A 27,822-nucleotide genomic window follows, 5' to 3' on the forward strand; every position below is an offset into this window, starting at 1 on the left:
CCCAGAACTCAGCTCAAATATAAGCCAGCAATTACATTTAGGCTGACTTCAAGTCTACTTTAAAAAATAAAGTCTGGACTTTACTTTAGACTGGTCTATGATTTGCCAGTATAACTTAGTGATGGTATACATTTAGAAACAATCATTTTGCTTCCAGCGAGCAAAGGTGTTTAAAAAATGGCATGTGACTAATCCATATTTAAGCATTCTAAAACTTCAGAGGTGCTGAGCACTTGTCACGCTACTGGCTTCAAGTGATGTTCAAAAACTCTGAAAATCATGACATATTTAGATACCTTAATATGGATCCAGATGCCTAGCTTTAGGCATCCAAATTTAAAATTTGTCCAGAAAATATGTTGTTTCTCTTAATTCTTCAACAATTTTTCCAAATTGTTACTAATCTGAAAACCTGGAAAAGCCCAGATTCATGCCACTGACAGAATACAAACCACAAGTTAGAAAAGTTCAGAACATATGGTCAGTCAGACATGACCGTGAAAAGAGAAATGAGCTGAAAGAAGAGGAGTATAATAGCAGCAATTAAAAGAGTAATAACAGCAGCAATTTAAAAAATTATAGCAACAGACCATTTGAAACCTACTTTATATCCGAGAAACCTGAATTAAAAGTAAGATATCATAAACTACAACAGCAAGCTACTTCCTCTGATTTAAAGAAAATAGTTTTAATTTAAAAAGGGACCATTAAGAGGCTTCTCTATAGTTCTAGATCTGACAAAGAAAGGAAAGATTTTTATTATAATTAAAATAAAGGAGCAAATGAAGAGCTATTAACTCTACTAACCTGACTCAAGAGGATTTATAAAGGCCCACAGATACAGAGAGCTATTTTGCTTACTTATTCTGGTATAACTAGATTCATTTGATGTGGAGAGCTGAGATATGCAATGAAGGAAACTTATATCTGAGACATGTCCATGCCTGAGGTACCAGCTGCCAAAGACCTGTGAAACGAGACACTAAAACCCTTGTAGCTGCACCTTGGTCAGTCTTTCTGTGTGCGACCCCCCAGCCCTTATCCACCTCAGGATGGAATCTCATGATTCTACTACTCCTAGATCAGGATATGGATAGACTGTCCAGTATATTACATTGATTACCACTGTCCAATAATTTGGGAAGAATGTAGACAATAAACATTACATAATATTATGGACATGCTATGGACTTTTCCATGTTCGGGATTTTACAGCTGTGACTCTCTAATGCTGCTTTTTCATTCTTGCAATATCTGATGCTCAATATATCATTTCAATGTATGTTTTTAAATTTTTTATGACATTATTTTGGGGAACTGTTATAAAGTAAGGTAAGATAGATGAGGTAATATCTATTATTGGACCAACTTCTCTTGGTGAAAGAGACAAGTTTTTGAGATCTGAAGCAGAGCTTTATGTAGCATGAAATCTTGTCTCTTTCACAAGCAGAAGTTGGTCTAATAAAATACATTGCCTTATGCATCTTGTCTCCCTAATATTCTGGGATCAACACAGCTACAAGAATATAACAAAGTAAGGCATCCATTTTAAAAAGCATAGGGAGATGTGAGGTGGTTGTTTTAATTTTGGACAGCGTGATACTGTGGTCTGAGAGATCTGGGACTGAGAGGAAGAAGCTAGACTACCGGTCCTGGCTGATTCCCTATGTGACAGGGAACAAGTCAAACCTCTCAATTTCCTCTGATGTAAAAATGGCTACTTATCTCCCAGGAGTACTGAAAAGGATAATGTTAATGTTTACACAGTGCTTTGAACTATAGTAAAATGCTATCCAAGTGCCAGGTATATCTGAATACATACATTTATTTATCAATAACCAAGTACTGGTATTCTTATTTTTTAATTGCATTTAAGCACATTTACACTTAACATTCAAAATGATACAGTCTTGGTTGAAATTACTAAAAGATCTTCAAGGTGCAATCTGATACCTAAGCATGTGGTAGAATTATAGAACTGGAAGAGACCCCAGAAGGTTATCAAGTCCAGCCCCCTGCCCAAAGCAGGACCAATCCCAATTAAGTCAACCCAGCCAGGGCTTTGTCAAGCCGAGACTTAAACACCTCTAGGTATGGAGATTCCACCACCTCCCTAGGTAACCCATTCCAGTGCTTCATCCTCCTCCTAGAGAAATAGTTTTTTCCTAATATCCAACCTAGACCTCTCCCACTGTAACTTGAGACCATTGCTCCTTGTTCTGCCACCTGTCACTACTGTGAATAGCATTTCTCCATCGTCTTTGGAACCTCCTTTCAGGATGTTGAAGGCTGCTATCAAATCCCCCCTCACTCTTCTCTTCTGCAGACTCAACAAACCCAAATCCCTCCATCTCTCCTCATAGGTCATGCGCTCCAGCCCCCTAATCATTTTGGTCATCCTGTGCTGGACCCTCTCCAATGCGTCCACAACTTTTCTATAGTGGGGGGGGGGCCCAGAACTAGACACAATATTCCAGATGTGGCCTCACCAGAGCCGAATAAAGGGAAATAATCACTTTTCTGGATCTGCTGGCAGTGCTTCTTCCTAATGCAACCTAATATGCCATTAGCCTTCTTGGCTACAAGGGCACACTGTTGACTCATATCCAGCTTCTCATTCACTGTAATCCCCAGGTCCTTTTCTTCAGAACCACTACTTAGACAGTAGGTCCCCAGCCTGTAACAATGCTTGGGATTCTTCCATCCCAAGTGCAGGACTCTACAATTGTCCTTGTTGAACCTCATCAGATTTCTTTTGGCCCAATCCTATAATCTGTCCAGGTCACTCTGGACCCTATCCCTGCCCTCCAGCATATCTATCTCTCCCCCTAGCTTAGTGTCATCTGCAAATTGCTGAGGGTGCAATCCATCTCCTCATCCAGGTCGTTAATAAAGATGTTGAACAAAACCGGTCCAAGAACTGATCCTTGGGGCCCTCTGCTAGAAACCGACCGCCAACCTGACATCGAGTTAATCACTACCCATTGGGCCCGACCTTCCAGCTAGGTCTTCCTATCCATCTTATAGTCCATTTATCCAATCCATACTCCCTTAACTTGCTGGCAAGAATACTGTGGGAGACCATATCAAAAGCTTTGCTGAAGTCAAGGTAGATCACATCCACTGACTTTCCCATATCCACAGAGCCAGTTACCTCATCATAGAAGCTAATCAGATTGGTCAGGCATGACTTGCCCTTCGTGAATCCATGTTGACTATTCCTGATCACTTTCCCCTCTTCCAAGTGCTTCAAAATGGATTCTTGGAGGATCCCCTCCATGATTTTTCCGGGCACTAAGGTAACGCTGACTGATCTGTAGTTCCCTGGATTGTCCTTCTTCCCTTTTTTAAAGATGGGCACTACATTTGCCTTTTTCCAATCATCCAGGATCTCCCCCGATCTCCATGACTTTTCAAAGATAATGGCCTAAGACTCCGCAATGACATTTGCCAACTCCCTCAGTATCCTCGGATGCATGGATTTGTGTATGTTTAGCTTTTCTAAATAGTTCCTAACTTGTGGTGACTAATCTGTATGTAAAGCTGTAAACTGAAATATTTACTCCTACTGTCAAATTGTTGCATTGTCTTTGACATGTTTATTTACCATCCTGAGATGAAGATGGGCAACTATAAGTGCTTGTATTGAAAACTCATGAAAAGTTACTATATTTATTTTTACACTGAATTGTAGCATTGATTGCTCTTGATTTCTTTGTTTTATTATTTGTTTAATGAAAACTATGGTTGCCATGCCAACCGTCCTGGTTTTGCTGGTAGTCTCCTGGTATTGGGTTCGATCACCCAGATTCCTGAAGCCAAACTGGGAGATTGTCCGCTAAAAGTCCACCAGTGCAATGGGGCTAAAGCAGGCTTCCTGCCTACCCTGGTTCCACACTGCTCCCAGAAGCAGCAGGCACCTTCCTCCCTGCAGTCCCAAAGGGTTTCCGTGCGCTGCCCCTGCCCTGAGCAAGGACTCCAGTGGAACCTGTGTCAGCCCTACTGCACTACTGTCTGGGACTCTGATCCACCTGAGGTAAATGCCACCTGGCCAGAGCACATATCCAGACTCCCTCCCACACTCCAACCCTCTGCCCAACCCTGCAACTTCTCCCCAGTTCCCACACCCAGCTCTGCACCTCAACTCCCAGCCCCAGCCCTGAGCCCCCTCTTGCACCCAACTACTTTCCCAGAACTTGCACCCCCCTCTTACACCCAACACCAGCTTTATCCTAGTGAAAGTGAATGGAGGAGTGCAAGCTAGAGAGGAAGGAGGGTTAGAGTGTACAGGGGTGGGGCCCTGGAGAAAGAGTAGGGACCAGGCCTCAGGGGAGGGGCAAGGTGAGCAAGGTCCTGCATCTCAAAGAACAGATTTAGTTATAAGTATTCATGAGTGTTTAGAGCTATAAACCTTGAAGATACTGGATTCAGCACTAATACAGTAACAGTAACAGGCTTTAAAACACAGATCCATTAGTTTGATTTTTGTACAACTGCATTATCCTATAAAGTCATCTTTATATGGTTTTTACTTGTTTCATATCTTAAATGTCTATTTTGTAATAAGTTTAGGGTTCTTAATATACTAAAAAGTACACTTATTATTACTTTTACTGTTAAAGAATCTAATGTTAAATTAATTAATAAAGAGGATTTTCCACCTGTGAACAGCGGTGGATAGAAGGTGCTGGGAGGAAGGAGAGAAGCTGATTGACAGAGCTCACCAGTGAGTGCCAAACACCCACAATTTTTTCCCCATGGGTGCTCGGGGAAATATATATACACACTCTTTAATCACAAAGCATGGTGTTCAACAGTCCGAAAATCCACACACAGGAATCACTTGGGCCAGTTTCATTATCAGACCATCCAGACTGTAGTAAGCTGCTAACAGATCAACAAAAATAGTATCTGTCTTGAATTCTCATTAAAATTCAGCTTCAATGTTTGTAAGTAAGAACCAGAACCTGGTTGTAGCAACTTCTGTACAGTCAAAAACCAGCTTCCTCCTTGAGTAGACTGGTGTCTACAGTGGGCCCAATTTGGAAGGAGGAGCTCAAGAGAATGTGTTGTCCATAGTTCTAGTGAAAATGGTCCAGTCTACTTCTTCAATGTTCCAGAACTGCGTCAATTTTGAGTAGAGAACTGGGCTTTCAATTCCAGTATGGGACAGTATTGGTCTATGCTGCTGTTGAGGAACTTATTGAGGATTATCTGTGATGCAGGTATGAGCGTGCCTGTATGATCTTTTGAGGTAAACATCAGATCAGGGCAGTATTCTCTGCCCCATCTTGTTATGCCCTTTCAGCATGACTGTGAACCATTAATGGTTACTCTGAAAGAGTAATTATTAATGAAGTGGGTTTTGCTCATGAAAGCTCATGATACCATCTACATGTTTTGTTAGTCTTTAAGATGTTACTAGACTACTGGTTGTTTTTTAAGTTCTTCCTGTTACAGACTAACTCCGCTACCCCTCTGAAGTCTCAGAGAACAGTTATCCATCCAGTTATGCACTCACCTTATAGTCGCCGCATATAGATTGCATTTCCTTAGTTTACTGATAAGAAGGTCAGACCATATCAAATGCTTTACTAAAGTCTAGGTATACAACATCCACCATTTCTCCCTTCTCCCTTCGATAGAAAACTTGTTATTCTATCAAAAAAAGCTATCAGATTGGTTTGACATGATTTTTCCTTTTACAAATCCATGCTGGCTGTTACCTATCATCTTATTATCCTCCAGATGTTTGCAGATGAAGTGCTTAATTACTTGCTCCATTATCTTCTCTGGCATAGAACTTAAACTGACTGGTCTGTCGTTTCCTGGGTTATTCTTATTTCCCTTTTTACAGATGGGCACTATCTTTGCCCTTTTCCAGTCTTCTGAATTTTCTTCCGATTTCCATGACTTATCAAAGATGATAGCTAAAGGCTTAGATACCTCCTCTATCAGCTCCTTGAGTGTTGTAGGATACATTTAATCAGGCCCTGATGACATGAAGACATCTAACTTTTTAAAGTAATTTATAACTTGTTCTTTTTTTTAATTTAAACTTCTAAACCTACCCCATTTCCACTCAAATTTTCTATGTTAGGCATCCCATTACCATCAATCTTCCCAGTGAAAACTAAAACAATGAAGTCATTAAGCATCTCTGCCATTTCTAAGTTTCCTGTTATTGTTTTTCCCTCTTCACTGAGCAATATTTTAGTTACTGATTTTGCATTAATGGGCTTTCTCTTCATTTGCAACACAAACCTCCTAGAGAGCACCACCATCGATGATGGTCATTTTCAGTATATTCTTCAGGTAGTCACACTTGGACTGTTAGAGGCCTTCAACATTTAACTGGCAGATCTTTTACCCATGTTCAATTTGCCTAGTATGTTGGCCCTCAAAAATATGGCTTATATTGTTGCTTTTCTCACCGAGAGATGGTGACCTTTGCCCGATCAACCCTATTAAGTAGGAAACCACAACTAAGGTCATCCAAACAGTGACCAAACTTCAACTGTTGACCTCCCAGGAAAAGAGGCAAAACTCTCAGGTCAAAAGAGAATATAGGGCAAGTTTTCATACAAATTAGGTGCATAGTATCAAAAGTACACATGCAATTACTATAATTTTACACACAAAGAAAGTAAATTCATTTACAAAAAAACAAAAAAACCCCACACCTGAGCATTTTCTGCAAATGGCAATTAAAACCAGCGATCCTAAATATGCCATTTATAATTTTTGTCCACAAGTGATATTGAATGTAACAGAAACTTTATTAACCTAAAATTTAGTTTACTGCATAAAGACCACTCTATACTAGTTTATATAAAAATCCTTTCGTTGTAATCAGTGGGAGATCTGTTGTGGACTGAAGGTACCATATGGCTCTAATTTGTAAATCTGGCCATGGAACACAACAAAAAATGCAGTTAGACCTTCTCCACAGAATTAGTTTTACATCCCTGTAGTACAATATTTACTCTTTTAGTTTTACAAATTAAAAATTTATATTTATAGAATTACTAATGATATTTTAGCAATGTTCACAACAGATGTTCAGCAAGCAGACATGGAACAAAATTTTCCTTAAAAAATTAGTTTATTTGCAGTGCAAACTGAATTTAGAGTCCAAGAATTTTGAAAATGACAGAAAACCCACTTTAAAGAAAAAGAATGTTTAGGAGAAAGTGCTGTTTTAGCTACAAAGAGAAGATATTAAGTATTTCTTCATATGCTGTTTAATTTTAAAAACTCTATTGCCCCACAGATGTGAGAATAAACATGATACTGGCATTCCCAGTAATCATGTGATCTGAGTGTAGAAGAAACTGTAAGCTAGCTAGTTTACACAGTGTTTTTCTGCTGCTGTTTTTCCAGTAACAAAACTTTAAAGCATATCCAAACATATATGAATTTTACATAGTTCCAATGGGATCTTGATGATAAATATTACAGAAGTACAGAAAAATAACTTACCTGCCACAGATACAAGTGTAAGAAGTATGGCGCATGCCACCACGAGTATAGCAATAATGTTGAAACAGGCTGCAAATAAAAAATATCAGTAATTAATAATTTATTCAAAAACAAAGCAAAACAAGAACACAAGCAAGATTACACTGAAGCGAAACTTGTGTGCAACTCCTGCTACTACCTGACAAATATGTCCCTGAATTTCTGCTCAATTTAACATGCTAATTAACCTACATTCTCTCACCTCCGCCAGTTTGTGTACTTTTCATCATATACTTGTCATCAAGCCTAGTATGAAACTTTGCAACAGAAAAATACTGAAACTGCACTGAACTGAAGCACATTTAATTTCTAAAGAATGACAAACTGCTTTCCTTAGTAACTCAGCACAGTAAAGCAACTTTGGAATACGCTGGTTTATCTGACCTTAGAACCAACTAGCTAATAAACAGTTAAAAGATCAAAGGCTGAAAACAATTGTTAACCTGCCTGAATCTGAGATTACAGATTTCATTAAAATATTGCCATTTTACATATCTGACACACCAACTATAAATTAAATCCACATTTGTTGCAAACCCCCTACCTTAATAATTTCCCAAAAAGAAATGCAACTCCCCAAAAGATGCTGAGATAGGCCAGCTTTCTCCACCATGAGGGGCCTCCTAAACAAAGGTATAGTCATCTTTTCTGTAAGCCTTTTCAAAATTTCAGAGTTTCAGGTTTGCACACCACTGTATTGGCTTTGTTACCCACAGATGGTCCCCTCTAGTGCAAGTTGCTGCAAACTAGCAGTGAGTGGGGAAAGCCTGCATGATAGTTGTCCATGCTGTACCTGTTCTCTATATAAAACAAGACTATTTTTCCATGATAGGGCACATTTTACTAGCACTACATCCACAGTAAGCTTATCAGGAAGAAGATGTGTGTTCTATTCCCACTCAAAATATGAATCTACTTACTGTCACTTAAGACACTTAAATACCTTGGTTATCTTACCATTCAAATGGAAGCAACAAATAAAGAGCTGGATGTGAACAGCAAGACTATACTGTAGTAAATCAGAGCTATAGAAGGAAATATTACAAAAGTGTTTGCTTTATATATATAAAACAATACATCTTGGAGGTTTATTCTCATTGCAGTGCTGTCCTCCTGGAGGAGCTATTTAGCCTTGAAAGCACAGCAGCATTTTCATCTTCTCAAATATTCCACTGTAAAAGTCTGTTGCACATGAGGACTGATGTGCCCACAGCACAATCACTACAGGATTAGGTGCAATAAGAGCTAAGCACATATCATGGACCTTTTTATTCTTTGTGAAATATGCTCTAATGACAATCCAACTCCAATTAATATTGAATGGATTTGGGAAACTCATTTGTTGTAATACCAAAATCATTTCACTAATACAGAGTGATAATGGTGCCATTCAAATATCAGTGAAGTCAGGATTTTGTCTTTCTATAACTGCAGTCCATATAACATAATGCTCATTGTTTGGAGGACATTAACAGCATTACTTAAAACAACTATGGAGTCAAAAAATATTTCAAATTTTCTCAAAGTGATAACTGAAGAGAGACAAACCAATCCCCAAATTATGCACACACAAAGGAAATAAAAACAGAATCAGAACTCTAAGAACTTTATCCTGAATTTTCCGGAAGATGGATTTTATAGGATGTTTCCTCATCTCTAATTACAATGATTTTACTAGTTTTGGATCACTCTGAAAACTGCAAAGTCAGAAGAGGATAACAATATATGGATCTGAGCAATGCTCTGAAATTTAAAAAATGGGATAACAAGCGACCCACTAACTTTTGCAGCTGGATGCTATCAATCTTCCGTTTGGAAGTCACAAACATCAAGCTTTCAACATCACTTAACTTTATGGACTTATGTTTCTTTTCCATTTGCAAATTCTAGATTTCTGCCTGCGTAACACATTTGCATATACAAGTCTATTATTACAGGCATTGTGAACATGCACCCAAACATAAGTACCGTAAATTAGCGAATATAACCCGCGTCCATGTATAACAGGCACTCGTGTATTACCTGCGGATTTTCTATCGTGTATAAAAAAATATTAGATTACCCGCAGATGTATATAACCCGCAGAGACTTCTGCCGCCTTCATAAAAGGTGGTCTTTGATGCCGCGGTGGGAGATGCGGAGGCAGCAGAAGTGCTGCCACTTGAGCCGGTGCAGGAGCCCCGGGCACTTAAGTAGCAGAGCCGAGGTGAGGAGGTAGCCGCCCAGCGTAGAGAGCAAACACAAAGCGACGGCCATCCTGCTGCCAGTGAGCCAGCCGGTCTGCGGGAGGGCAGCTGTGCTCGCGCCCAGGTCCACCCCGTGCAGCCGCAGCCAGGTGCCACCCACCCTCCTCCAGGCGGGGGGAACAGAGAGCGCAGCACAGGCACGCTGGAAGCTTATCAGGCCCTTCCTGCCCCCCTGCAGCAGAGCTGACCCAATTCTAATGGGGGGGCAGGCAGAGCCGCTTAGGGGGGACTCCAAGGAGTAAAAATCAACCCGTATAAGACGTAGACATGTATACCCACGGGGAAGGGGAGAGGGGTGTAAAAACGTGTATAACCCGCGACTTATATTCGCTAATTTACGGTAGGTTTTAGTGGGTTTTTTTTTTTTATAAATCCCTACATAGTGTTTAAGTGGCTGAGTGAAATATTTCCTCTTCTCAGAAGCTTTCAGTAGCAACCTTCTAAACTGCTTTAAAAATGAAATAATGAAAACTGTAAACTTCTATCTTGGGTGAGACAGCAGGTTTATTTTTCCAAATGACAAATGACCACATCTTCATAAAGCTGGAACTTATATGAAACTTCACACAGTAATGTAACAGTCATCTTTTGCTGCATCCCCAGATCAGCAATAAAAGGTAGTAAAATAAGATAAGAGATGCTGAATATAATCCAGTTTTTGTCTGAACTTTCCATTAGCTTTTTCTGAAAATGGTTACATTGTGTGTTTCAAATGCTATTGATTTCTTTTTTAAAAAGAAGAAAAACTAAAAAGACATTGTTAATGTGATTGAGCTAGGGATAGTATATCTTTACTAACTAATGTGTTTTCCACTAAAGGCAGGAGTAAAATTATTCACATTATTGTACAGTTACTATCTCAGTCCTCTGATTCATTGTCAATTATGTTTTAATGGCGACTGCATTAGCAAAGTCAACATTTGCCAATTGTGGCATCTCAATTTCTATAGTTATTTTTATGGCAAGTACAAGATACCACTCCTAGAAAATGCTGGCTTTTTCAAGTTAACAACTGTATATCCTGCTTCTTAAAAGTGGTTGGATCACTGTGGATGAAATCCTTGCTCCATTAAAGGCAAAGGGAGATTGAGCCAAGATTTCACCTGTGTATAAGAATGTTTTTGTAAGACTGTTCCACTGAACAATGCAGCTTATAGTTATATGAAACAGATTACATTTTTTCTGAGAGAGAAATTTGATGGATCTTCATGGTGTTTTGCAAATGCAATGCAAAAATTATGGGAGCAAAATGCTGCAATATGGACATATGACTTCATCTGGAAATCCATATGAAGTTATATTAGATACACAATAGCTCTTTGTCAGGACACTTTTTTGACTAGCTGCTATGTATGTTTAATATGGTTTTATGCTGGATCTGGATTTCTGTAAGAATTTCTAATGCATCCATTATAGGTGCAAGCAATTGGCTCTTTTTTCCTCCCCTCTCATATTTCATAACTTCCAACAGTGTTTTATACAGTAGTCACCCTGTAGGGTAATAATTATTTTATATGCAGGGCACTTATCGGGAGGCAGAGAGGGGACAGTGGTCTTGGGGCTGGGTGACTGAAAAGGGTAGGGGATTCCAGGTACTATACATTGCTGCTGGAGCTCTGCATGGCGCAGTCCAGGCTGGCTGGGGGAGGCATACCGCTGTCCAGACGGTGCTAAAGGTTTGCTGTCCCCAGCCCCAACCCTTCTGAGATCCCAACCTTTCTGAGGCCTCGGATCAAACACCCCTCCCTGCATTTCTTAGGGCTCAGCAAAGTCTGTTGCCAGCCCTATTTACAACTGACAAAGTGTGTCTTCTAGAGTTTAAAGATAATTTTAGAAACAGATCTCTTTGTCCTTAATTTTTAAAAAGGGAAAACATTAGCCAAAGAAAATCTGATATATAAGTTAACCCTATCTTAAATCTGAAGTATCAGGTAATCTTATTCCTATAGCTGTGCCTGTTCTTGCTTACTTTACTGACAGTGCTAATTTAAGGGACAAGAAAATTTACCTCCCAGAAATGCTGGGTTTTGAGCCATTCAATAAACAGAGCAGCACTGTCACAGCTGCAGGGTGCAATGTGCCTAAGGGGGAGTTTTCCAATAACAGTTTTTCTATTATTATCTTCTGGACTCCGATCTTAGCCATTGGTTCATTCCTTTTGTTTTTTTTCTTAACAGCCTTGATTAATTTAACTCCTGGCATTCAGATAGGTTAATATCAAACAGATAACTTGAGGAACATGTGCCATTTATAAAAAATAATACACAACTCCCTCAGTCTCCACAGGAGCATATCGATATTTTCAATATCTTAAATGGTTATTGCATACACGGAAAGCTAACGCTGCAAAAATTGCAAAAGAATTTAAAACAAAAAGATTTTAAAAGTCTTTCAAATTATTATTTTAATGTAAAATCTATTTTGGGTTGTCTTTTCTGTCAACAAATGCTTAGAACAGTGGTCCCCTACGCGGTGCCCGCGGGTGCCACGGCGCCCGCTGGGGCATTTGTGTGCGCCCGCCGACAACCTGGGCCGGCCCCGCCCCCAGCGCACTGAAGACGCCGGCCCCAGGCACGCGACACGCACCGGCGCCTGGTGCACGGCGCTCGGGCGGCCCCAGCCTCGGAGCACATGTGGGCGTGTGGCGCCGGTGCTGGCCCCAGGCACGTGGCTCGGGCGGCGGCGCCAGTCCCACGGCTCAAGGTGCTTGGGCGGCCCCGGCCCTGGGGCATATGCTGGTGCCGGGTGCAAGGGCATCTCTGCCCCTGGCGTACCCCAGGACGTGCGGCTGCGGCCCCGCCCCCGGGCGCCCAGGAGCCTCTAAAGGTTGGGGACCACTGGCTTAGAATCTTTTAACGTATCTTGTACGTGCTGTGTTTGTGTTTTTATGGCATTGTGGGGTAAGTTTCTAATGCAGTATCTTACACATTGGCAATTCTAATGGGCTCTCTTGACCGGGAAAAAAGAAAACAAGGTATGAGTTTAATTTAAATATAGTTTAATTTAATAGCATGCATGCATGTAATAAAAAGAAAAGTCTCAAAGAATTATCAATATCCATTAAATATGTTTCCATTTTTTTTTCTTCTTTTGACATCTTCCTCTTTATAATATATGAACTATCCCCATATGTTCACTGATGTGTACTATTTCTTTCCCACAAAGCAAAACTTTGGATGAGCTGCACAAAGAATACTTTATTTATAATTCTTGTTACAGGTGTTCTTCTTAACAAATAATGGATATGTACAGGAGAGCAGTATGATATACCTCAACTAATTTCTTTCACGATTAGATTTTTTTGGACCAAAAAAACTACAATTTCTACTTCTAAATTACATAAAACAAATACAAATCTTTTTGAGTCTAGTCAAACAATCAGTAACATCTATAGTTATTTAAATTGACACAGAATGGGAGATAGAACATATATAGGGGAGAGATTGCAGAAAATAGAAACCTTTGTTACTTTTTCTATCAAGAATTTAAGTCCAATTTCTATAATGACAGATATACTACAGTGCTTCCTGTGCTTGACTTCCACTAAGCAAAAGTCTTATTGAGTCATCAAGATAGTTTATGTAAAGCTGCAACTGACTTAACACACTTGAAGTTAGGGATGTAAACGATTAGTCGACTGTCTGATAAGCAAAAGCTTATTGGATAGTTGACTAGTCCCTTGATTAGTCACTTCCTCTCCCATTGATGCCTCTATCAAAGAGGCTGGGCGCTAACCCTGCTGTGGCTCCCCCGAAATTTAACATCCCTACCTGGAGTCATTTCAACAAAACCTCTTGCTTAATAGTAGTTTAGGAATCAGTTTTAGATGATGTTTCAGCATGGTGTAGGAGGCACAAAAATGTCCCTTGTTGTATGGTGCAGAAGACAGTTGTGGCTTTAACACATCATTAAACTGTTTGTGGGGTTTTAAGATTTTCAGTATACCTTTGAGAAAATTGCCACTTAATTAAAAACCTTTTCAGTTTGTAAAAATATTGTTGTTTGAACACATTTCCTTGAGACTACATTTGAAATGCAAGCAGGTGGTTTGAACTAAAGTTTGGAAAGAGAAAACTAATGGGAGTTCTGATCGATCATTTCGACTTCTTCTGATTACACCTACAGATCAGGTGCTTACAGAAGAATAAATAGCCTATGCACCTACAATTTCCAGGGGATGCAATTTATCTATTGTGTCTATAAGGCACTTACCACCATAATACCTAACTAAGCAGCACTGTAGATACACACAAAAAGTTAGCATAAACATTGTATACATAACCAAGAATTAGCAACAGAAAACTTCTTAAGTGAAGGGCAATTTTCTTAATTGACCAGGTTAAGGTGGGAACCCTATTTGTTATGTGTGGGCTAACCAGATACTTAAGAGTTAGTTGAGTGAAACTCAGTTTCATTTAATGTCTAATAGACTGGTATACATTTTCAGTTTTGTATACTGTGTGAACAGAAATGTTTTCATAGAAAAAGGTTATACATGAACTAGCTAGAAAAAATAGTGAACAGAAGAAAAAGAAACAATCATGTCCATTGTGCACAAACAGTGAGGTCAAGGATGATGAAAGAACAATTAACATTAGATTGACCATACAGGGTGTCCCCACTGTAAGTCACCCCGTATAAATCCAGTCTGCACTAAAGTCATTGATGCTTGTAAGAACTGATGCATTATATGTCCACCTATTTCTCACTCTTAAGACAAGAAAAAACAAACAAACAAAAAAAAAACCTCCCCACACCAATTTGCACAAATGGAAGTCAGCCACAGGAAAAAAATTCCCTGCTTTAAGTTGTTTTGCTGTAAGTCCAAGTTTTTTGCAACATATCTTGGACTTATAGTGAGGATGGCTTGTATTCGGAAGAGTGCAGATTTATCCTACAGCTCCATGGCAAATATACCTAATTTTTTTTAATGACAATCCTATTTCAATGCTCTGTATGATGATCTGAAATTACTCAGAACACAACTTTCAATCCCATCAACAAGAGGACTATACATAATTACTTTCATTTATTAACATTACCACAGATTAATTTCTCAAATCCAATCACTTGCAAGTTCATCTTCCTCTAATGAAAAAGCTTCTTATAAATTTAAGACCTGACCTGGGTTGTGTATGAATGCACAAATTTCAATTTCACACTCATTTTTGAGATTTAGTGCCAGTCAAGAAAAAAAAAGATAAGAGTTTGTTCCTCAGACTATTTTTAATGTCCTGGAAAACTTGCAGCAAAGAGGACTGAGCAAACTCCGGAACTGATTTTTTATTTCAGTGATGCTGTTTGAGGTATACGGGGATGCTTGTGTTGAGTAAAGGTGGCAGAGTTAGCACCTTAGTAAGTAGGCATAAAATGTAACTGGTTTCATGTTAAACTAACCATAAACAGAATAGACATGCCAAAAGAGGAGTAGAATAGCACTGAAAATGTGCATTTTGAGGGTAAGAAACAAGGTGACTATAGGGTAGATTTCCCTACGCTTTATTTCCCAATACTGTCTCCTGTTAGCTTTCCAAGACGTTGTGCCACAATTCTTGCACTTTCTCCCCGGAACAAAAGGATACTCATCCAAGTTCAAGACAGAATCAAAAAGTGAAATTACCAAAAAGATTAAGAAAAAAAGTCATTTATGAATGACAATGCCTGACAGGTGCAAGACAGATCACAATGGAGCTAAGCACACCATGACATCTATTTCACCAGGAATTAATAGCACCTTGAAATAAGAATCAAGAAGAAAGTCTGCAAAAAATTACAAAATCCGGCACTGTCAAAAATGTCATGTATGATTTGTGATGATTGAAGGTAAATGATATTCTTAGTTTAAGAATGGAGTTACTTAGGTGATAGGTAATTAGCATTTTAATTGGATAATTGGGAATTATAAATTGTCTGTCTTATGTTAAGAACAACTGAATAGATGAGATGACATTAGCTGATATTTCTTTGATCTTTTTTGATTAAACTACTCATCTTCCTGGATTTCCCCATGGTATTTGATAACACACAATGCATGAATAAATTTTGGGTAAGAAAAGGGAGGAAACAAAGAGCTCTCTTTCTCTATTTTGGCTAATTGCCTTTTGACAGATTAAACTTAAATTTTCTTGTTGACTGTTTCACCATACTATTATATTGATATAGGTCATTCTAAACTCTTCTTGGGTATAAATTTAAACTGTTGTTTTTAGCTGTATGAGGGGTGGGAAAATAATCAAAGCAAAGGTCTTTAAGAACTTCAGTAACATTCCTATAAGTACTGCAGGTTTGATATAATTATGAATTAGGTGAAACAATAATCAAATCAATAATAAAAAGTCTAGGGTGTAAAAACAAGTTCTCTTCCTGTGCAGATTGCGTAGTATCCTTGAGCACTAGGGGTCTACGTCTACACAGCAAGGCTTAACTCAAAATAAGCTATGCAAATTCAGCTATGCCAATTGTGTAACTTATTTCGAAATTGGGAGTATCTACACTGCACTTATTTCGAAATAGAGCACTCTTCCTTGGACTTTCCTTACTCCTCCCTACAATGAGGGTTATAGGAGTCCGAGTAAGAAGTCCTCCAGTTTGACAGTATTTTGACATAATTTTCGAAATAACTGCCTGCTGTGTAGATACGGACTACATTATTTCGAAATAATGCTGAAATGATGTTACTGTGTAGATGTACCCTTGCATAGTTGCTATCCTGCCTGCATAGCTGAAGCTGACCAATCGACAGTCATCTATCTGCTGCATTTAGGTAGATAATGAATAGTACCGTAATACCTCACTGCTACTCAGTACACTGTTATTCTCCATTCATATGGAAGTTGTAATACTTTGCACCAAAGATCCATTATTACAGAACTCATGTAAGAGTATGAATCTGGTAGAAAAATAGACCAGAGGGTTCTGGTGAGGCTCCTGTGTTTCTAACAACATAAAATGGATCTCGGAATCACACACACACATAACAGGAAAAAAGTGAAACCTATTTAATAGCATTTTGTTTATAGAATGATTTTTAACAATCACCACATGTTCTGTGCTTTATGAATCACAGATGAAGTGTCAGATTCTTACTGAAAACTGGAACAATTTCACTTCAAAAACAACAAAACCTTCCATATCTCTTTGGAAGTCTGAAGGGGCAGGTTCTTAAAGGAAAGGCAGGAAAACTCAGCTGGGCATCAGTTTCAGCTCAGTGAGATTGTGACATAGTGATAGGGAGACAGACCCTTTTAAAGCATAGCCCATGCTTGCAAAGTCATCCAATGAAGACAACAGTTCACAGTGATTGTCCTTATTGGTAGCCTCCCCTTTACCGTTATTGAAAACATTTTAACCACACAGGAGTTTCTGGAACTCCTCTAAAAATGGCTTTTGTAAATCCATTCTACAGGTTGGACCTCCCTGGTCCGGCACTTTCAGGACTGCTCAGGGAGTCTGCAGGACCAGGGGAGGTCAATGCTCCCCTGCTGGCCACCAGCCCTGCAGGCTCTACTCTCATCCGGCAGGGCTTCTGGTCACTGACCTCCTTGCTACTGGGGTTTTGCCTTCTAAGCCTTTTGCCGCTGCAGGACAAGGAGGGCTCCCGACCACCGCCCACCCCCTGGCCTCAGCCCAGCCAAGGCTCCATGGCCACCACTGGCCTAGCCAAGGCTCCCCAGCCATCATAGGTTTCCCAGCCACTGCCAGCCCCTCCTGCAGCCAGCCCACTGGACTCCCAGTGGCCCCCCACTCCTAGTCACTAGGGCTCTCTGATCGAGCAACAAGGACCACGAATGTTGCCACACCAGAGTGCCCCAGATTTCAGAGGTTCAACCTGTAGCAGCTAAATTATCTCCAACATCAGCTGAGAGGAATCTGGGACTACAGGGAACACCATTCCTGCTAAAAACCATTTTCAGTGATGGGTCATTTTCCTTGAGCATATGTGCCTTAGAATTTTCAGGCTTTCATAAAAGTAATACTTAAATAAGTAGCACTGTAGTCCTTTGTACTATGAAAAGCATGGTCAACCATAAGGATCTTTTTTGACTTCTCACTTAACTGTAAAAGCCACTGTGTTACAAGCATTAGCAGTGATACAAAATTTCAAGTACTATCACGGTATAATAATTTCACACTTATTATATAAAGAGATGGCATAAGATTTTCTAAGACTCATTGCTCCATTTCTTATCACTAATAATTCTAGATCTCAACTGGCATATTTTAAATTAAATTTTGTAGTTTAAACCTATTTATCAACAGCTAATTAATGAGGTCTGAATCCTTTGATGACAAAATGATTAAACAGCATTTGAACTAATCCATCTTTAATTAAAATGCTGCCAGCAAACTGTTTCTGTGTGTGTGTATGTGTGTATATATATATATTTAAAAAAAACAAAGGACACATTTATAGATGCTTACTCTTTAAATATGTATTATGTACAGCCAATAATTAAAAGATCTCATGATTTCAATTATATTTTAATTACTGTTTCATATAAAACATGCTTTAATAGATGTAATGCAATATATTTTCTTTCTTTACAACTCACTAATCATTCCTATTGGGGTGACAACCAAATAAAAGGAAGTTTAAGATATTCTTGTTTTAGGTTTGAGCCAATTTTCTCTACATTTTTTCTTTCCATCAGAAAGATACTTAATTATCTCTAAACCTAAAATACAAATGAATCATCATAAATCCTTATTAAAAACCATAAAAGGAAATTAGAAATAACTGGCCATAAATATAAGAAAATAGGGATAAACGTATTTCTACCTATTATTAAAATGGGAATTTCCTACAACTTTCTATTGGTGGTACTTGGATGAGGTGACCTTTGTGTCTTCAGAATTCAGCTAGTTAGAATATAAACCTAAACACTGCAGATACTTTACACTGCGTAAGAAAACTGGGAGGTTAAAAAAACAACCCAGCAATGTGGGTATGTCTACACTGCAATTATAAACTTGCAGCTGACACAGGCTTGCAGGTCTTGTGCTAAGGGGCTGTTTAATAGTGGTACAGAAGTTCAGGCTTCGGCTGAAGCTCAGGCTCTTGCATCCTGAGAGATGGGAGGGTCCTAAAGCTTTGGGCTGCAGCAAGGAGACTGAACCTAGGATTTCTGGATGAAAAAACACAAGCCTCTTCTGCCTGAGCTAGAAGACTCAGCACTGTTGGTTTAGTCTGTAGCAAATCCAAAATCCTATTTGGTGCAGGTACTGGCTAAGGAAGCAGAGAGAGCACCACAATGCATATGAACAGATGATACAGGCTCATCTGAACATGTGCTGGAGTCCAGTAAGTTCAATGGAGTTTCCAAGGGCCAGCTACCAAGCTGAGTAAGTTTGAAGCTTGGTATGTGATCGGAGGGCAGGGGGCGGGAGGTGGTGGCATGGGGGATTCAACTATTTAGTGCAGATAGTGGCCTCAAATGCTTGTATGTGAAGGGGGGAGGGATTAAAATTTAGTTGGAGGATCCTATCTCTTGATTATGGAAAAGAGCATCTGGATAGCTTTCTTCTTTTGAATGGTAGTTGCCATGGGGAATGCACATAGGGCAGTGATGGTTATTGTTATTCTTGGGACAATTTAACTACCCTGATTCTAAGTTTCCAGCACTCAGGCTTTCTGGATGAAAATATATCATGTAAATATAAAAATTATATTGTTGTTCTTTCAGTCCTTTGACAGGAAGTACTAGGTGCTGTACAATTATACTTATTAGCACAATATTTAATTAAACACAATCAGTTTCAAAAAGACTCTTTTCCCCAATAGAAAGCAAGACAAAGGCTGAAAGCTCTTGAGGATATTTTAGATTCATTTGTACCTTGGGGAGGATTTAACTACATTTTTAGTTATTTAAATGATTATACATTAATGTTACATCTCCTCTTACCTCTTTTGATAGTTTTGAATTACAGTAAACTTCTGATAATCTGGCACCTTTAGGACCCAGGGGGTGCCAGATTATCAGATATGCCGGACTATCGGAAGGGGGGGCTATGAGGGGTCTAGGGTGCAGTGGGGGGGATGGGACGGGCGGCACTGCAGGACCAACCCATCAGCACTCCACCTGCATAGCAGCCGGGGCAGAGCGGCTGGGGTGCTGGGTTGGTCCCGTAGCTCCGCCCCTCAGTGCTGCGGGACCAACCCGGCAGCACCCCAGCTGCTCTGCCCCAGACTTCCCCAAGTCAGCCGCTGCTGAAACTGACCAGTGGCTGACTCGAGGAAGCCCGACGCAGAGCAGCTCCAATTGTCCAGCTGCCTGGAATACTTCCGGGTTTGAGGTGGTGCCGGACTATCAGGAGTGCCGGACCACTGGATGCCAGACACCTGGAGTTTTACTGTATTTGGAATTATGTAAAACCATTCAATAGGCTGGTAGGGATTTTTAGTAAGTAATGCATTTTATTTAAAATCTTTCCCATCAAATGAAAAACATTAAGGGCTATCTACTTTGCAATTGCTTTTGCTATGTTGACTACTCAGGCCCCGACATTAACATTATATGTAGTACTTTCCCCATAGAACACTGTATTTGTTTAATTTTCAAATGCCTCCTACATCCCCCAGTCTTTCCAAGGGATCAACATGGGCACTTCTTAGGTTCAGAATTATCATTCGAAAACAGTATTTCACACGAGCTGTCAGAATAAAAATGTTTTACAAATTATATTCTATATAGGCTGTAGAGAATCAAATATCACAATGCAGGATTAAGACAGCAACTTTCTTTTTGGCTTTAAGAAAAACAAAATCAAACTAAAAAAGTGAACATGCCTTCTGATTCTTACTGAAAAAATATAATAAGGGATTAGACATGAAAAAAATCTCACTTTTAATACGGTTATCTGACCCCACCTAGGAATTTAGTGCAACTGTTCTTCAGTTTCCATCTTCCACTTCCCAGAAAACTACTGAAATTTCAAAATAGGGTCATTCTGACAGAGTGACCTGACTTCCTGGGATCTGGTTCAACATCCCAAAACATTTTCAACAGTGATACCGGAGACCATCTTACTCCATTCTGAACATTTGCTCAGGATTCCTTCTCATCAGATTAGTCTATTCCAAAAATCTAAGCATTTTCTTGAATTCTGGTTCTGCCATCATGCATTTCACCTTATGATCCTTCTCTATTTAATATTGCAGATTGATTTAATATTTTGTCCTGAGACTCAGCTACATTGATATTCTGAGAAATTTCTGTTAGTCAGTCTAGAGCACTTCAGTATCTTTTTGTATAGAAGCTATTTTTATTCAAGATCCATTGCATAGAAGAAGGTGGCTCAAAACCTTCCAGGAAAGGCTGTTAAGCTGAGGCATTTTGGATCTACCAGTGCGTGTATACCAATGAGAAATGAAGGGCCACTTTCCTTCTGCACCCATTTACATCAGCAGAGAATTTGGCTTAACATCTATAATTAAATCTAACCGTAGCACTTTCCTCTTACTGTTAGACTCTGTGGCATGTAGTATTTTCACAAGGACCATAAAAGAATACATTATAGCAAAAGAAAAGCCAAACATCAACTAAATGTTAAAGGCAAATAACATGGTTTGTCTTAATTTTCAACTTGACAGAATGCTGTAGCACTTGACTCTTATTCAAAAATCAAGACACACAACCGCTACCATACTGTACTGGATACACCTGAAAGCAATGAACAGGGGATATCTGTGCATTATAACTTTGTAAGCTACTTAAAAAATAGCATGTTATAAAATCTTCAGGGAATTTGCTATACATTTTACTGCAATTAAAGCTACTGGGTCTTCTCCACTATACTTTCAGCTATTCATACTTTTGGCATTTTCCTTTGCAAAAGTAAAGGTTGTTCAGACATTACAAAGATGAGTGAAGTATAAAAACCAAGAGAGATTAGATAAATTATGCTTGAAAAAATGCTGACACAGATACATACTATAGCAAAACCTTTACCCCCTCTGAAAGGTATAGTCTGCCTTCAAAGAAAGACATTCGTAACAGGAAAAGATCACGTATAAAACACTGATATTCTGTGTCAGGGATGGTCTAGATCAGTGGTTCTCAAATTTTTGGCCCATGACCCACCCGTCTTAATGCAAACTTTGCTGTGGGCCATCAATTGCTAATGGAAACTTGCCGTTAATTACATAATTATGTCCAAGCCATTTTGCTAGTGGCGCAACTAGGGAGAACTGTTTAATTTAACCAGTAAGAAAGGAAATATTAATCAAAATTATTAAACAGATTAAGTGCTTTAACTTTCTCATATTAGTTTACCAAACTTCATTTTAAATAAAGTAAAGTATTAATTTATGTCCAACACAAAAGTGTTCAACATTCTCTTTATTTATGGCAAGGGTGAAATATTTGGGTGTAAAAAGTACAAAAATAATAAAATGCTGTAAAACAAACAAATTCAGTTTTCTCCAACTTTGAGTTGTGTTGATGTACCCCCCAGACTTCTCAAGTACCCCTAAGGATACTTGAGAAGCACTGTCCCTGGGCCACTCCAGGGTCTACCCCCCCCCCCCCCACCTTCAGAGGGTCCCTTATCCTGCCTTCCTAATGCAGGGGCCTGGTCCATCCCTGGGGCAGCCTGTGTTTTTGGGTCAGGGGTCACTGATCCACAAAAAAATTAGTCAGGGACAACAAGAGAAGCAAAAAAAAAAAAAACCCTCCAAAACCCTCAACCCTCACTGAGGTGGCCCCCAACTGAGACACCTCACTGTCCTGGCATTCCAGCTCCAACCTCACAGGGAGGGGCACGTACAGGGCCGAAGTACCAGCATGGGCTCCCTGTTGTGGAGGAGAGGGAGGTCAGCTGAGCTTGAGCCACTATTGACTTGCAAGGTGTAGTGGTCCCTGGACCCCAGTTGGAAAACCACTGATCTAAGTGGTGCTTGGTCGTGTCATGAATGCAGGAGACTGGACTTAAGGACCTCTCATGGTTCTTTCCAGTTCTATAATTCTATATTTAATTCTATGATTCTATGTCCAGTTCTGAGAGCCAACCACTAAGAAAGATGTGGACAAACTGGAGAGAGTACAGAGAAAAGCAACAAAAATGATAAAAAAAGATTAGAGAATCTGATCTATGAGAAAAGGTTAATAAAACCGAGCATGTTTAGTCTTAAGAAAAAATGACAGATATTTAGGGCTTCTATAAGAGAATAGCGATTAGCTGTTCTTCCTGTGCACTGATGGTAGGACAAGCAGTAACAGACTGTAGCCAGACAGGAACCCCCTTGTAACATCCATTTTTGCTTGCCTGGAGCATACAGGGCACACAGAGCAGAAGGCCCAGGCTGTGTGACCGTGAATGGCTGTAAACAGAGATACGCCAATTGCTGACCAAGAGGCTGCCAAGGAGTGCCCTTGACTGAAACCCATATTGATACGAACACACATCCATCCGCGGGGGGAGGAATCTCTCGCCCAGTAAAAAAATGTCTAGTGCTCACAATTTAGTTATCTCTCTTGCAAGTGTAAATTAACTTGAAACTTGCTTGTAAGAACTGGCGCCACAAAACGGACCAGTACAATTCGGCATCTTAGATAAGAAAGAGAATACGGGCCCCCAGGGGTATAAAGATAGGTCCAGCAGCGCATTTTCTCTGAGTGTCAATCTATCATCTATCTGCTGGTCGGGTTAGGTGTTTGATCTCCCGAGGTTCCAAGGGGACGCCCACCTCGTATTCGTCTTTCCTAGGAATTGAGAGACCGGCCCTGGCCTGACACGCTGGAGTCGAGAGGCACAGAAAGGGGTAAAAATTGTACCTGGATGTGGTCCTTTGTTTAAGTATATATATACATAGACTTAGAGCTCTTTAAAGATTAAGCTGTCACTTGGTACCATTATTTCTATTTTCTATCTTTATTTTCTTTGTAACCATTTTTAAAATCTGTATTTGTTAGCATTTAAGAAATAGAGCAATAGCCATTGTAACCATATGCTTTTATAAGTCTTTTAATAAACCTGTAACTGTTTAAGCTTTAACCTGACTCCTTCAGTTGCTGTAACAGAACCAAGCACAATTTAAAAGAACTTCAGCCGGTCATAAAAGGACAGACATAGGGAGAGCTTGGGCGTTTGGATCTGTGTCACTCCCAGGTGACAAGATCCGTTGGGGCACCTTTCCAGCCTTTCCCAGGCTGCCCGCTGCGAAGGAACTTTGTGTTCTAGCAGTTAAAATCTAAGGTGTAATAAGCTCTTCCTATATAACGGGGCGTCTGTTGGCCTGCTGGCCACCCTCTGCGACGGGACCCCGGTCCTAGCAGTAAAGACACAGACGTTAAACCTTTTCTCGGAAGCATACACACACACACTGCCCTGACCGTCGGCTGACACAGACTTAATCTGCAGAGAAGGAATTTTAGGTGTTAGGAAAAACTCAAGTCCAGCCCCCTACATTCATGGATCAAGCACCATCTAGACCATCCCTGACAGGTGTTTATCAAATTTGCTCTTTAAAAGCCTCCATTGACAGAAATTCCACACCTCCCCAGGGAATTTATTCCAATGCTTAATCACCCTGACAGTTAGGAATGTTTTCCTAATGTCAAACCTAAACCTTCCTTGCAGCAATTTAAGCCCATTGCTTAATGGATGATCTAAGTATACTTGGTCCTGGTCAGAATAGGGACTTAAGTAGATGACCTCCTGAGAGCCTTTTCAGTCCCACATTCATATGAGTCTAAGAAAGCTAAAGGCATAAATTTAGGGCTTGTGTACACTTAAAATGCTGTAGTAGTATAGCAACACTGATGCAGTTGTGCTGCTGTAGCACTTCAGTGAAGGTGCTACTTACAAACCCTTCTATCAGCATAGGCACTCCACCTCCCCAAGAGGTGATAGCTGTATCAACGGAAGAACATATGTGCTGCTACATTCCCTGGCTTTAAGTGGCTTCCATTATACGCAGGGTTTAAAATTTGGCTAAATGGCTCTCAGCACTTCCACTAAAAAAATGTTTTGGTACCCCTGCAGGAGAAACCTGCCTGCTAACATAGCACTGTTTACACCAGATGTTAGGTTGTTACAAATGTGTTGGTTAAGCAATGCAGTTACTCTAAGTCAGTGTTTCTCAACCAGCAGTATGAGTACCCTTAGAGCAGTGGTCTCCAACCTTTTTACACCAAAGATCACTTTTTAAATGTCAGGACAAGTCAAGATCTACCCCGTCCCTTCCCCAAGACCCCACCCTTTCCTTGAGGCCCCGCACTCTCGGTTCCCCATTCTCTCCATCACTTGTTATTCCCAGCCCTTATACACTCTCAGGGCACGGCTACACTGACACTTTTCTTGATCCTTCTGTTGGAAGAAAATTTTCTGACATTTGGCCCGTCTAGACTAAGCCAAATTTTGGAAAAAACCCTTCTTTTTGGAAGCCCCTCATTCCTCGTGGAACGAGGAAAACAGGGGCTGCCAAAAGAGCGTGTTTGCTGGAAGAACTCTGAAGTCTAGCTGTACCCTCACTGGGTTGAGATGGGAGGTGCAGGCTCTGGGGTGTGCATGAGGGATTTAGCTGTGGGAAAGGGTGAGCGGTGCAAGCTCTGGGAGGGAAACTGGCTCGGGGAGGGGGCTCCACGTTGGGGAGTGTTGGGCTCAGGTGGAAGGTTGGGGTGCTGAGCAAGCCACAGGTTTGTGGACATGAGGGTGCAGGAGTTTGGGTTGGCGTGTGTGAGGGGCTCAGGGCAGGGAGATTGGGCATATGATGGGTTCAGGACACAGATTAGCAGAGTGTAAGTGGTGCAAGAGTGTTGTGGCAGAAGACTGAGGATGTGGGGGTGCAGGATTTTGGGGATGAGAGGCTCAGGACAGGGGGTTCCAGTGTATGATAGGCTCAGATTTGGGGTCAGGGTGGGGGGTACAGGAGTGTTATGATGCTGTGGCCAGATGAGGGCATGGCCCCAACTGGGGGCTTGTTGGCCAGGCTTCATTTTTAAATACAATATTTCGTCAAACACAAAAGATTTCATCATGGTCTTTATTTATGAGAGGGGTGGGGAACCTGTTTTGAATCAGGGGTCACTGACCTACAGAAAAGTCAGTCGGGGCCACACAAATGAGATACAAAAACACAACCCCTCCAAACCTCACTAATGTGGCCCCAACTGTGCTGGTGGGAGCAGGGAACAAGGTGCTGGGGCAGAGTGCCAATGGGTGCTGGGGCAGGGAACAGGGTGCTTGTGGGTGCTGGGGCAGGGTACTTGTGGGGGGTCTGGGTGGGGGGAGGGGACAGGTACCTGGGGATCTTACAGCTGCACGCCAAGGCCCTGGACGTACGTGGACTCCACTGGTCCGTCGCTCTCCTGATGCCTTCCTGCGCTGGGGCAAAGGGGAGTTCCAGACCGCACCAGCCCCAACCACAGGGGCAGCGCGTGTCGTCCAAGCACCTGGAGCCGGCGTGCTGGGGACTTTATTCCCCTGCTGCTTTCCCATACAGGGGGACGGTGGAGGGGGAGTCCCAGACCGCGCCAGCCCCAACTGCCCGAGCAGCACGCGCCTTGCTCCTTTGCTCCCCATGGCAGCGCGCACCACCCGAGCAGCTGGAGCTGGCACAGTCCTGGACCCACAGCCCCTCCCTCACGCACAGGAAGGCAGCATGAGAACAAAGTCCCCAGCACACAACGGACCTGCGTTTTAGGTATCGCACCAGCTGTTTAGGGGTGAAGGTTGAGAGCAGCCCACGTACTTCCAGGACCTAGCGCACAGCTGCAGAACTCTCCCCAATCCCACAGGAAGCCCGCGCTACCTCCACAGTCCCTGGAAGTAGCATCAGCATGGCATTAACCTTGGAGGGCGGAGGGCAGCGAGGGGGGGAGGGGCCCAAAGCCTTGCAATCAACTGGTCGAGCCTCCAGGATTGACCAGTCGATCGCGATCGATGGGTTGGTGACCACAGCCTTAGAGGTACTTGAGAGAAGTCTTGGGGTGCACATCAACACAACTGAAACTTGGAGAAAACTGAATTTTTGTTTTAAGTTTTACAGCACTTTATTATTTTTGTACTTTTTACACCCAAAAATTTCATCTCCCACCTGGCTACGATTAAGTTGTTAAACAAATGTGTTGCAATAGTAGAAAAAAGTTGCATGTGTCTGAAAACTATAGGTACTGGGAGTACTTACAATTTTTTTTTTCAAAAAGGGGGTACTTAATAAAAAAAAAAGGTTGAGAAACACTGCTCTAAGTTCCTAGTGTAGACCAAGCCTAACAAAAAGTAATGTCAATACTAGTTTCTGTACTTAGAGTATTTAGAAGAGAACTTACTTATATGTAAAATATAGGATGAACTCCAAACATAATAATGTCTCTAATCCAAATATTGTGTTTGACACATCAATAAATGGGCATTTATTTTAGTTGCGTGAAGAAACTACAATGATCAGCACTATACATTGCTGGGTGTTATATTAAGCATAATATTTGAGGCATTTCCCATTCTAAGTGTAGTGTACATAGCAAATAACAGAGCAAAGACAAATGCAGTAGTTTAGTAAAGATCCATTTTTCAAACAGTCATCACTATATGACCATATATTACATGGACTCACAATTCAGCTTTACGTCATTTAGATGCCCGAAGGTGATTCAAATATGCAATAATTCTTTGCAATGGCCTCCAGAAGCAGTTTTTAATGCAAATGCAGTATCAGTTATATACTTTTGAACTACACAGCATGCAGGGTAACTGGTCAACTCTGCATAATATAATAATTATATAACCCCAACTTAAAATTATATGTTATTAATATGAACATTTTAAGCATTCTAGACAATCTAGCACACCTGATTAATTACAGTTATTAAATCTATTGCTAAACTGTGCTTACTCCAAATAGCTATATCACACAACACATCCACAGTGTCAAGATTTTACTGCATTCAATTATTTAAGCTTTGGCAAGGTGAAACTAATGTGTAAACCTATTGCAGAAAACTGTACAAATTTTCTCTGAAACTGTGCTTGACAAAATCAAAAATGAGATTGGTTTGTTATGCTGAAGGATAAGAAGATGTTAAAAAAACTTCCATGAAGTGAACACTACTCTTTTAAG

The 27,822-nt window shown here is 40.6% G+C and overlaps 1 protein-coding gene across 1 annotated transcript in view; it reads right to left on the reverse strand.

Annotated features, from left to right (window-relative positions):
- Window positions 1–27,822, reverse strand: part of PEPD (peptidase D) — a 254,950-nt gene that overhangs the window by 80,023 nt on the left and 147,105 nt on the right. Inside the window, exon 10 of the mRNA XM_075940101.2 lies at window positions 7,483–7,551. Coding sequence (XP_075796216.1) covers window positions 7,483–7,551 — 69 coding nt within the window. The remainder of the gene's footprint in view (window positions 1–7,482; window positions 7,552–27,822) is intronic.

The sequence above is a fragment of the Pelodiscus sinensis genome, chromosome 12, assembly GCF_052426305.1.
Source record: "Pelodiscus sinensis isolate ZL-2025 chromosome 12, ASM5242630v1, whole genome shotgun sequence".
Taxonomy (NCBI): Eukaryota; Metazoa; Chordata; order Testudines; family Trionychidae; genus Pelodiscus; species Pelodiscus sinensis.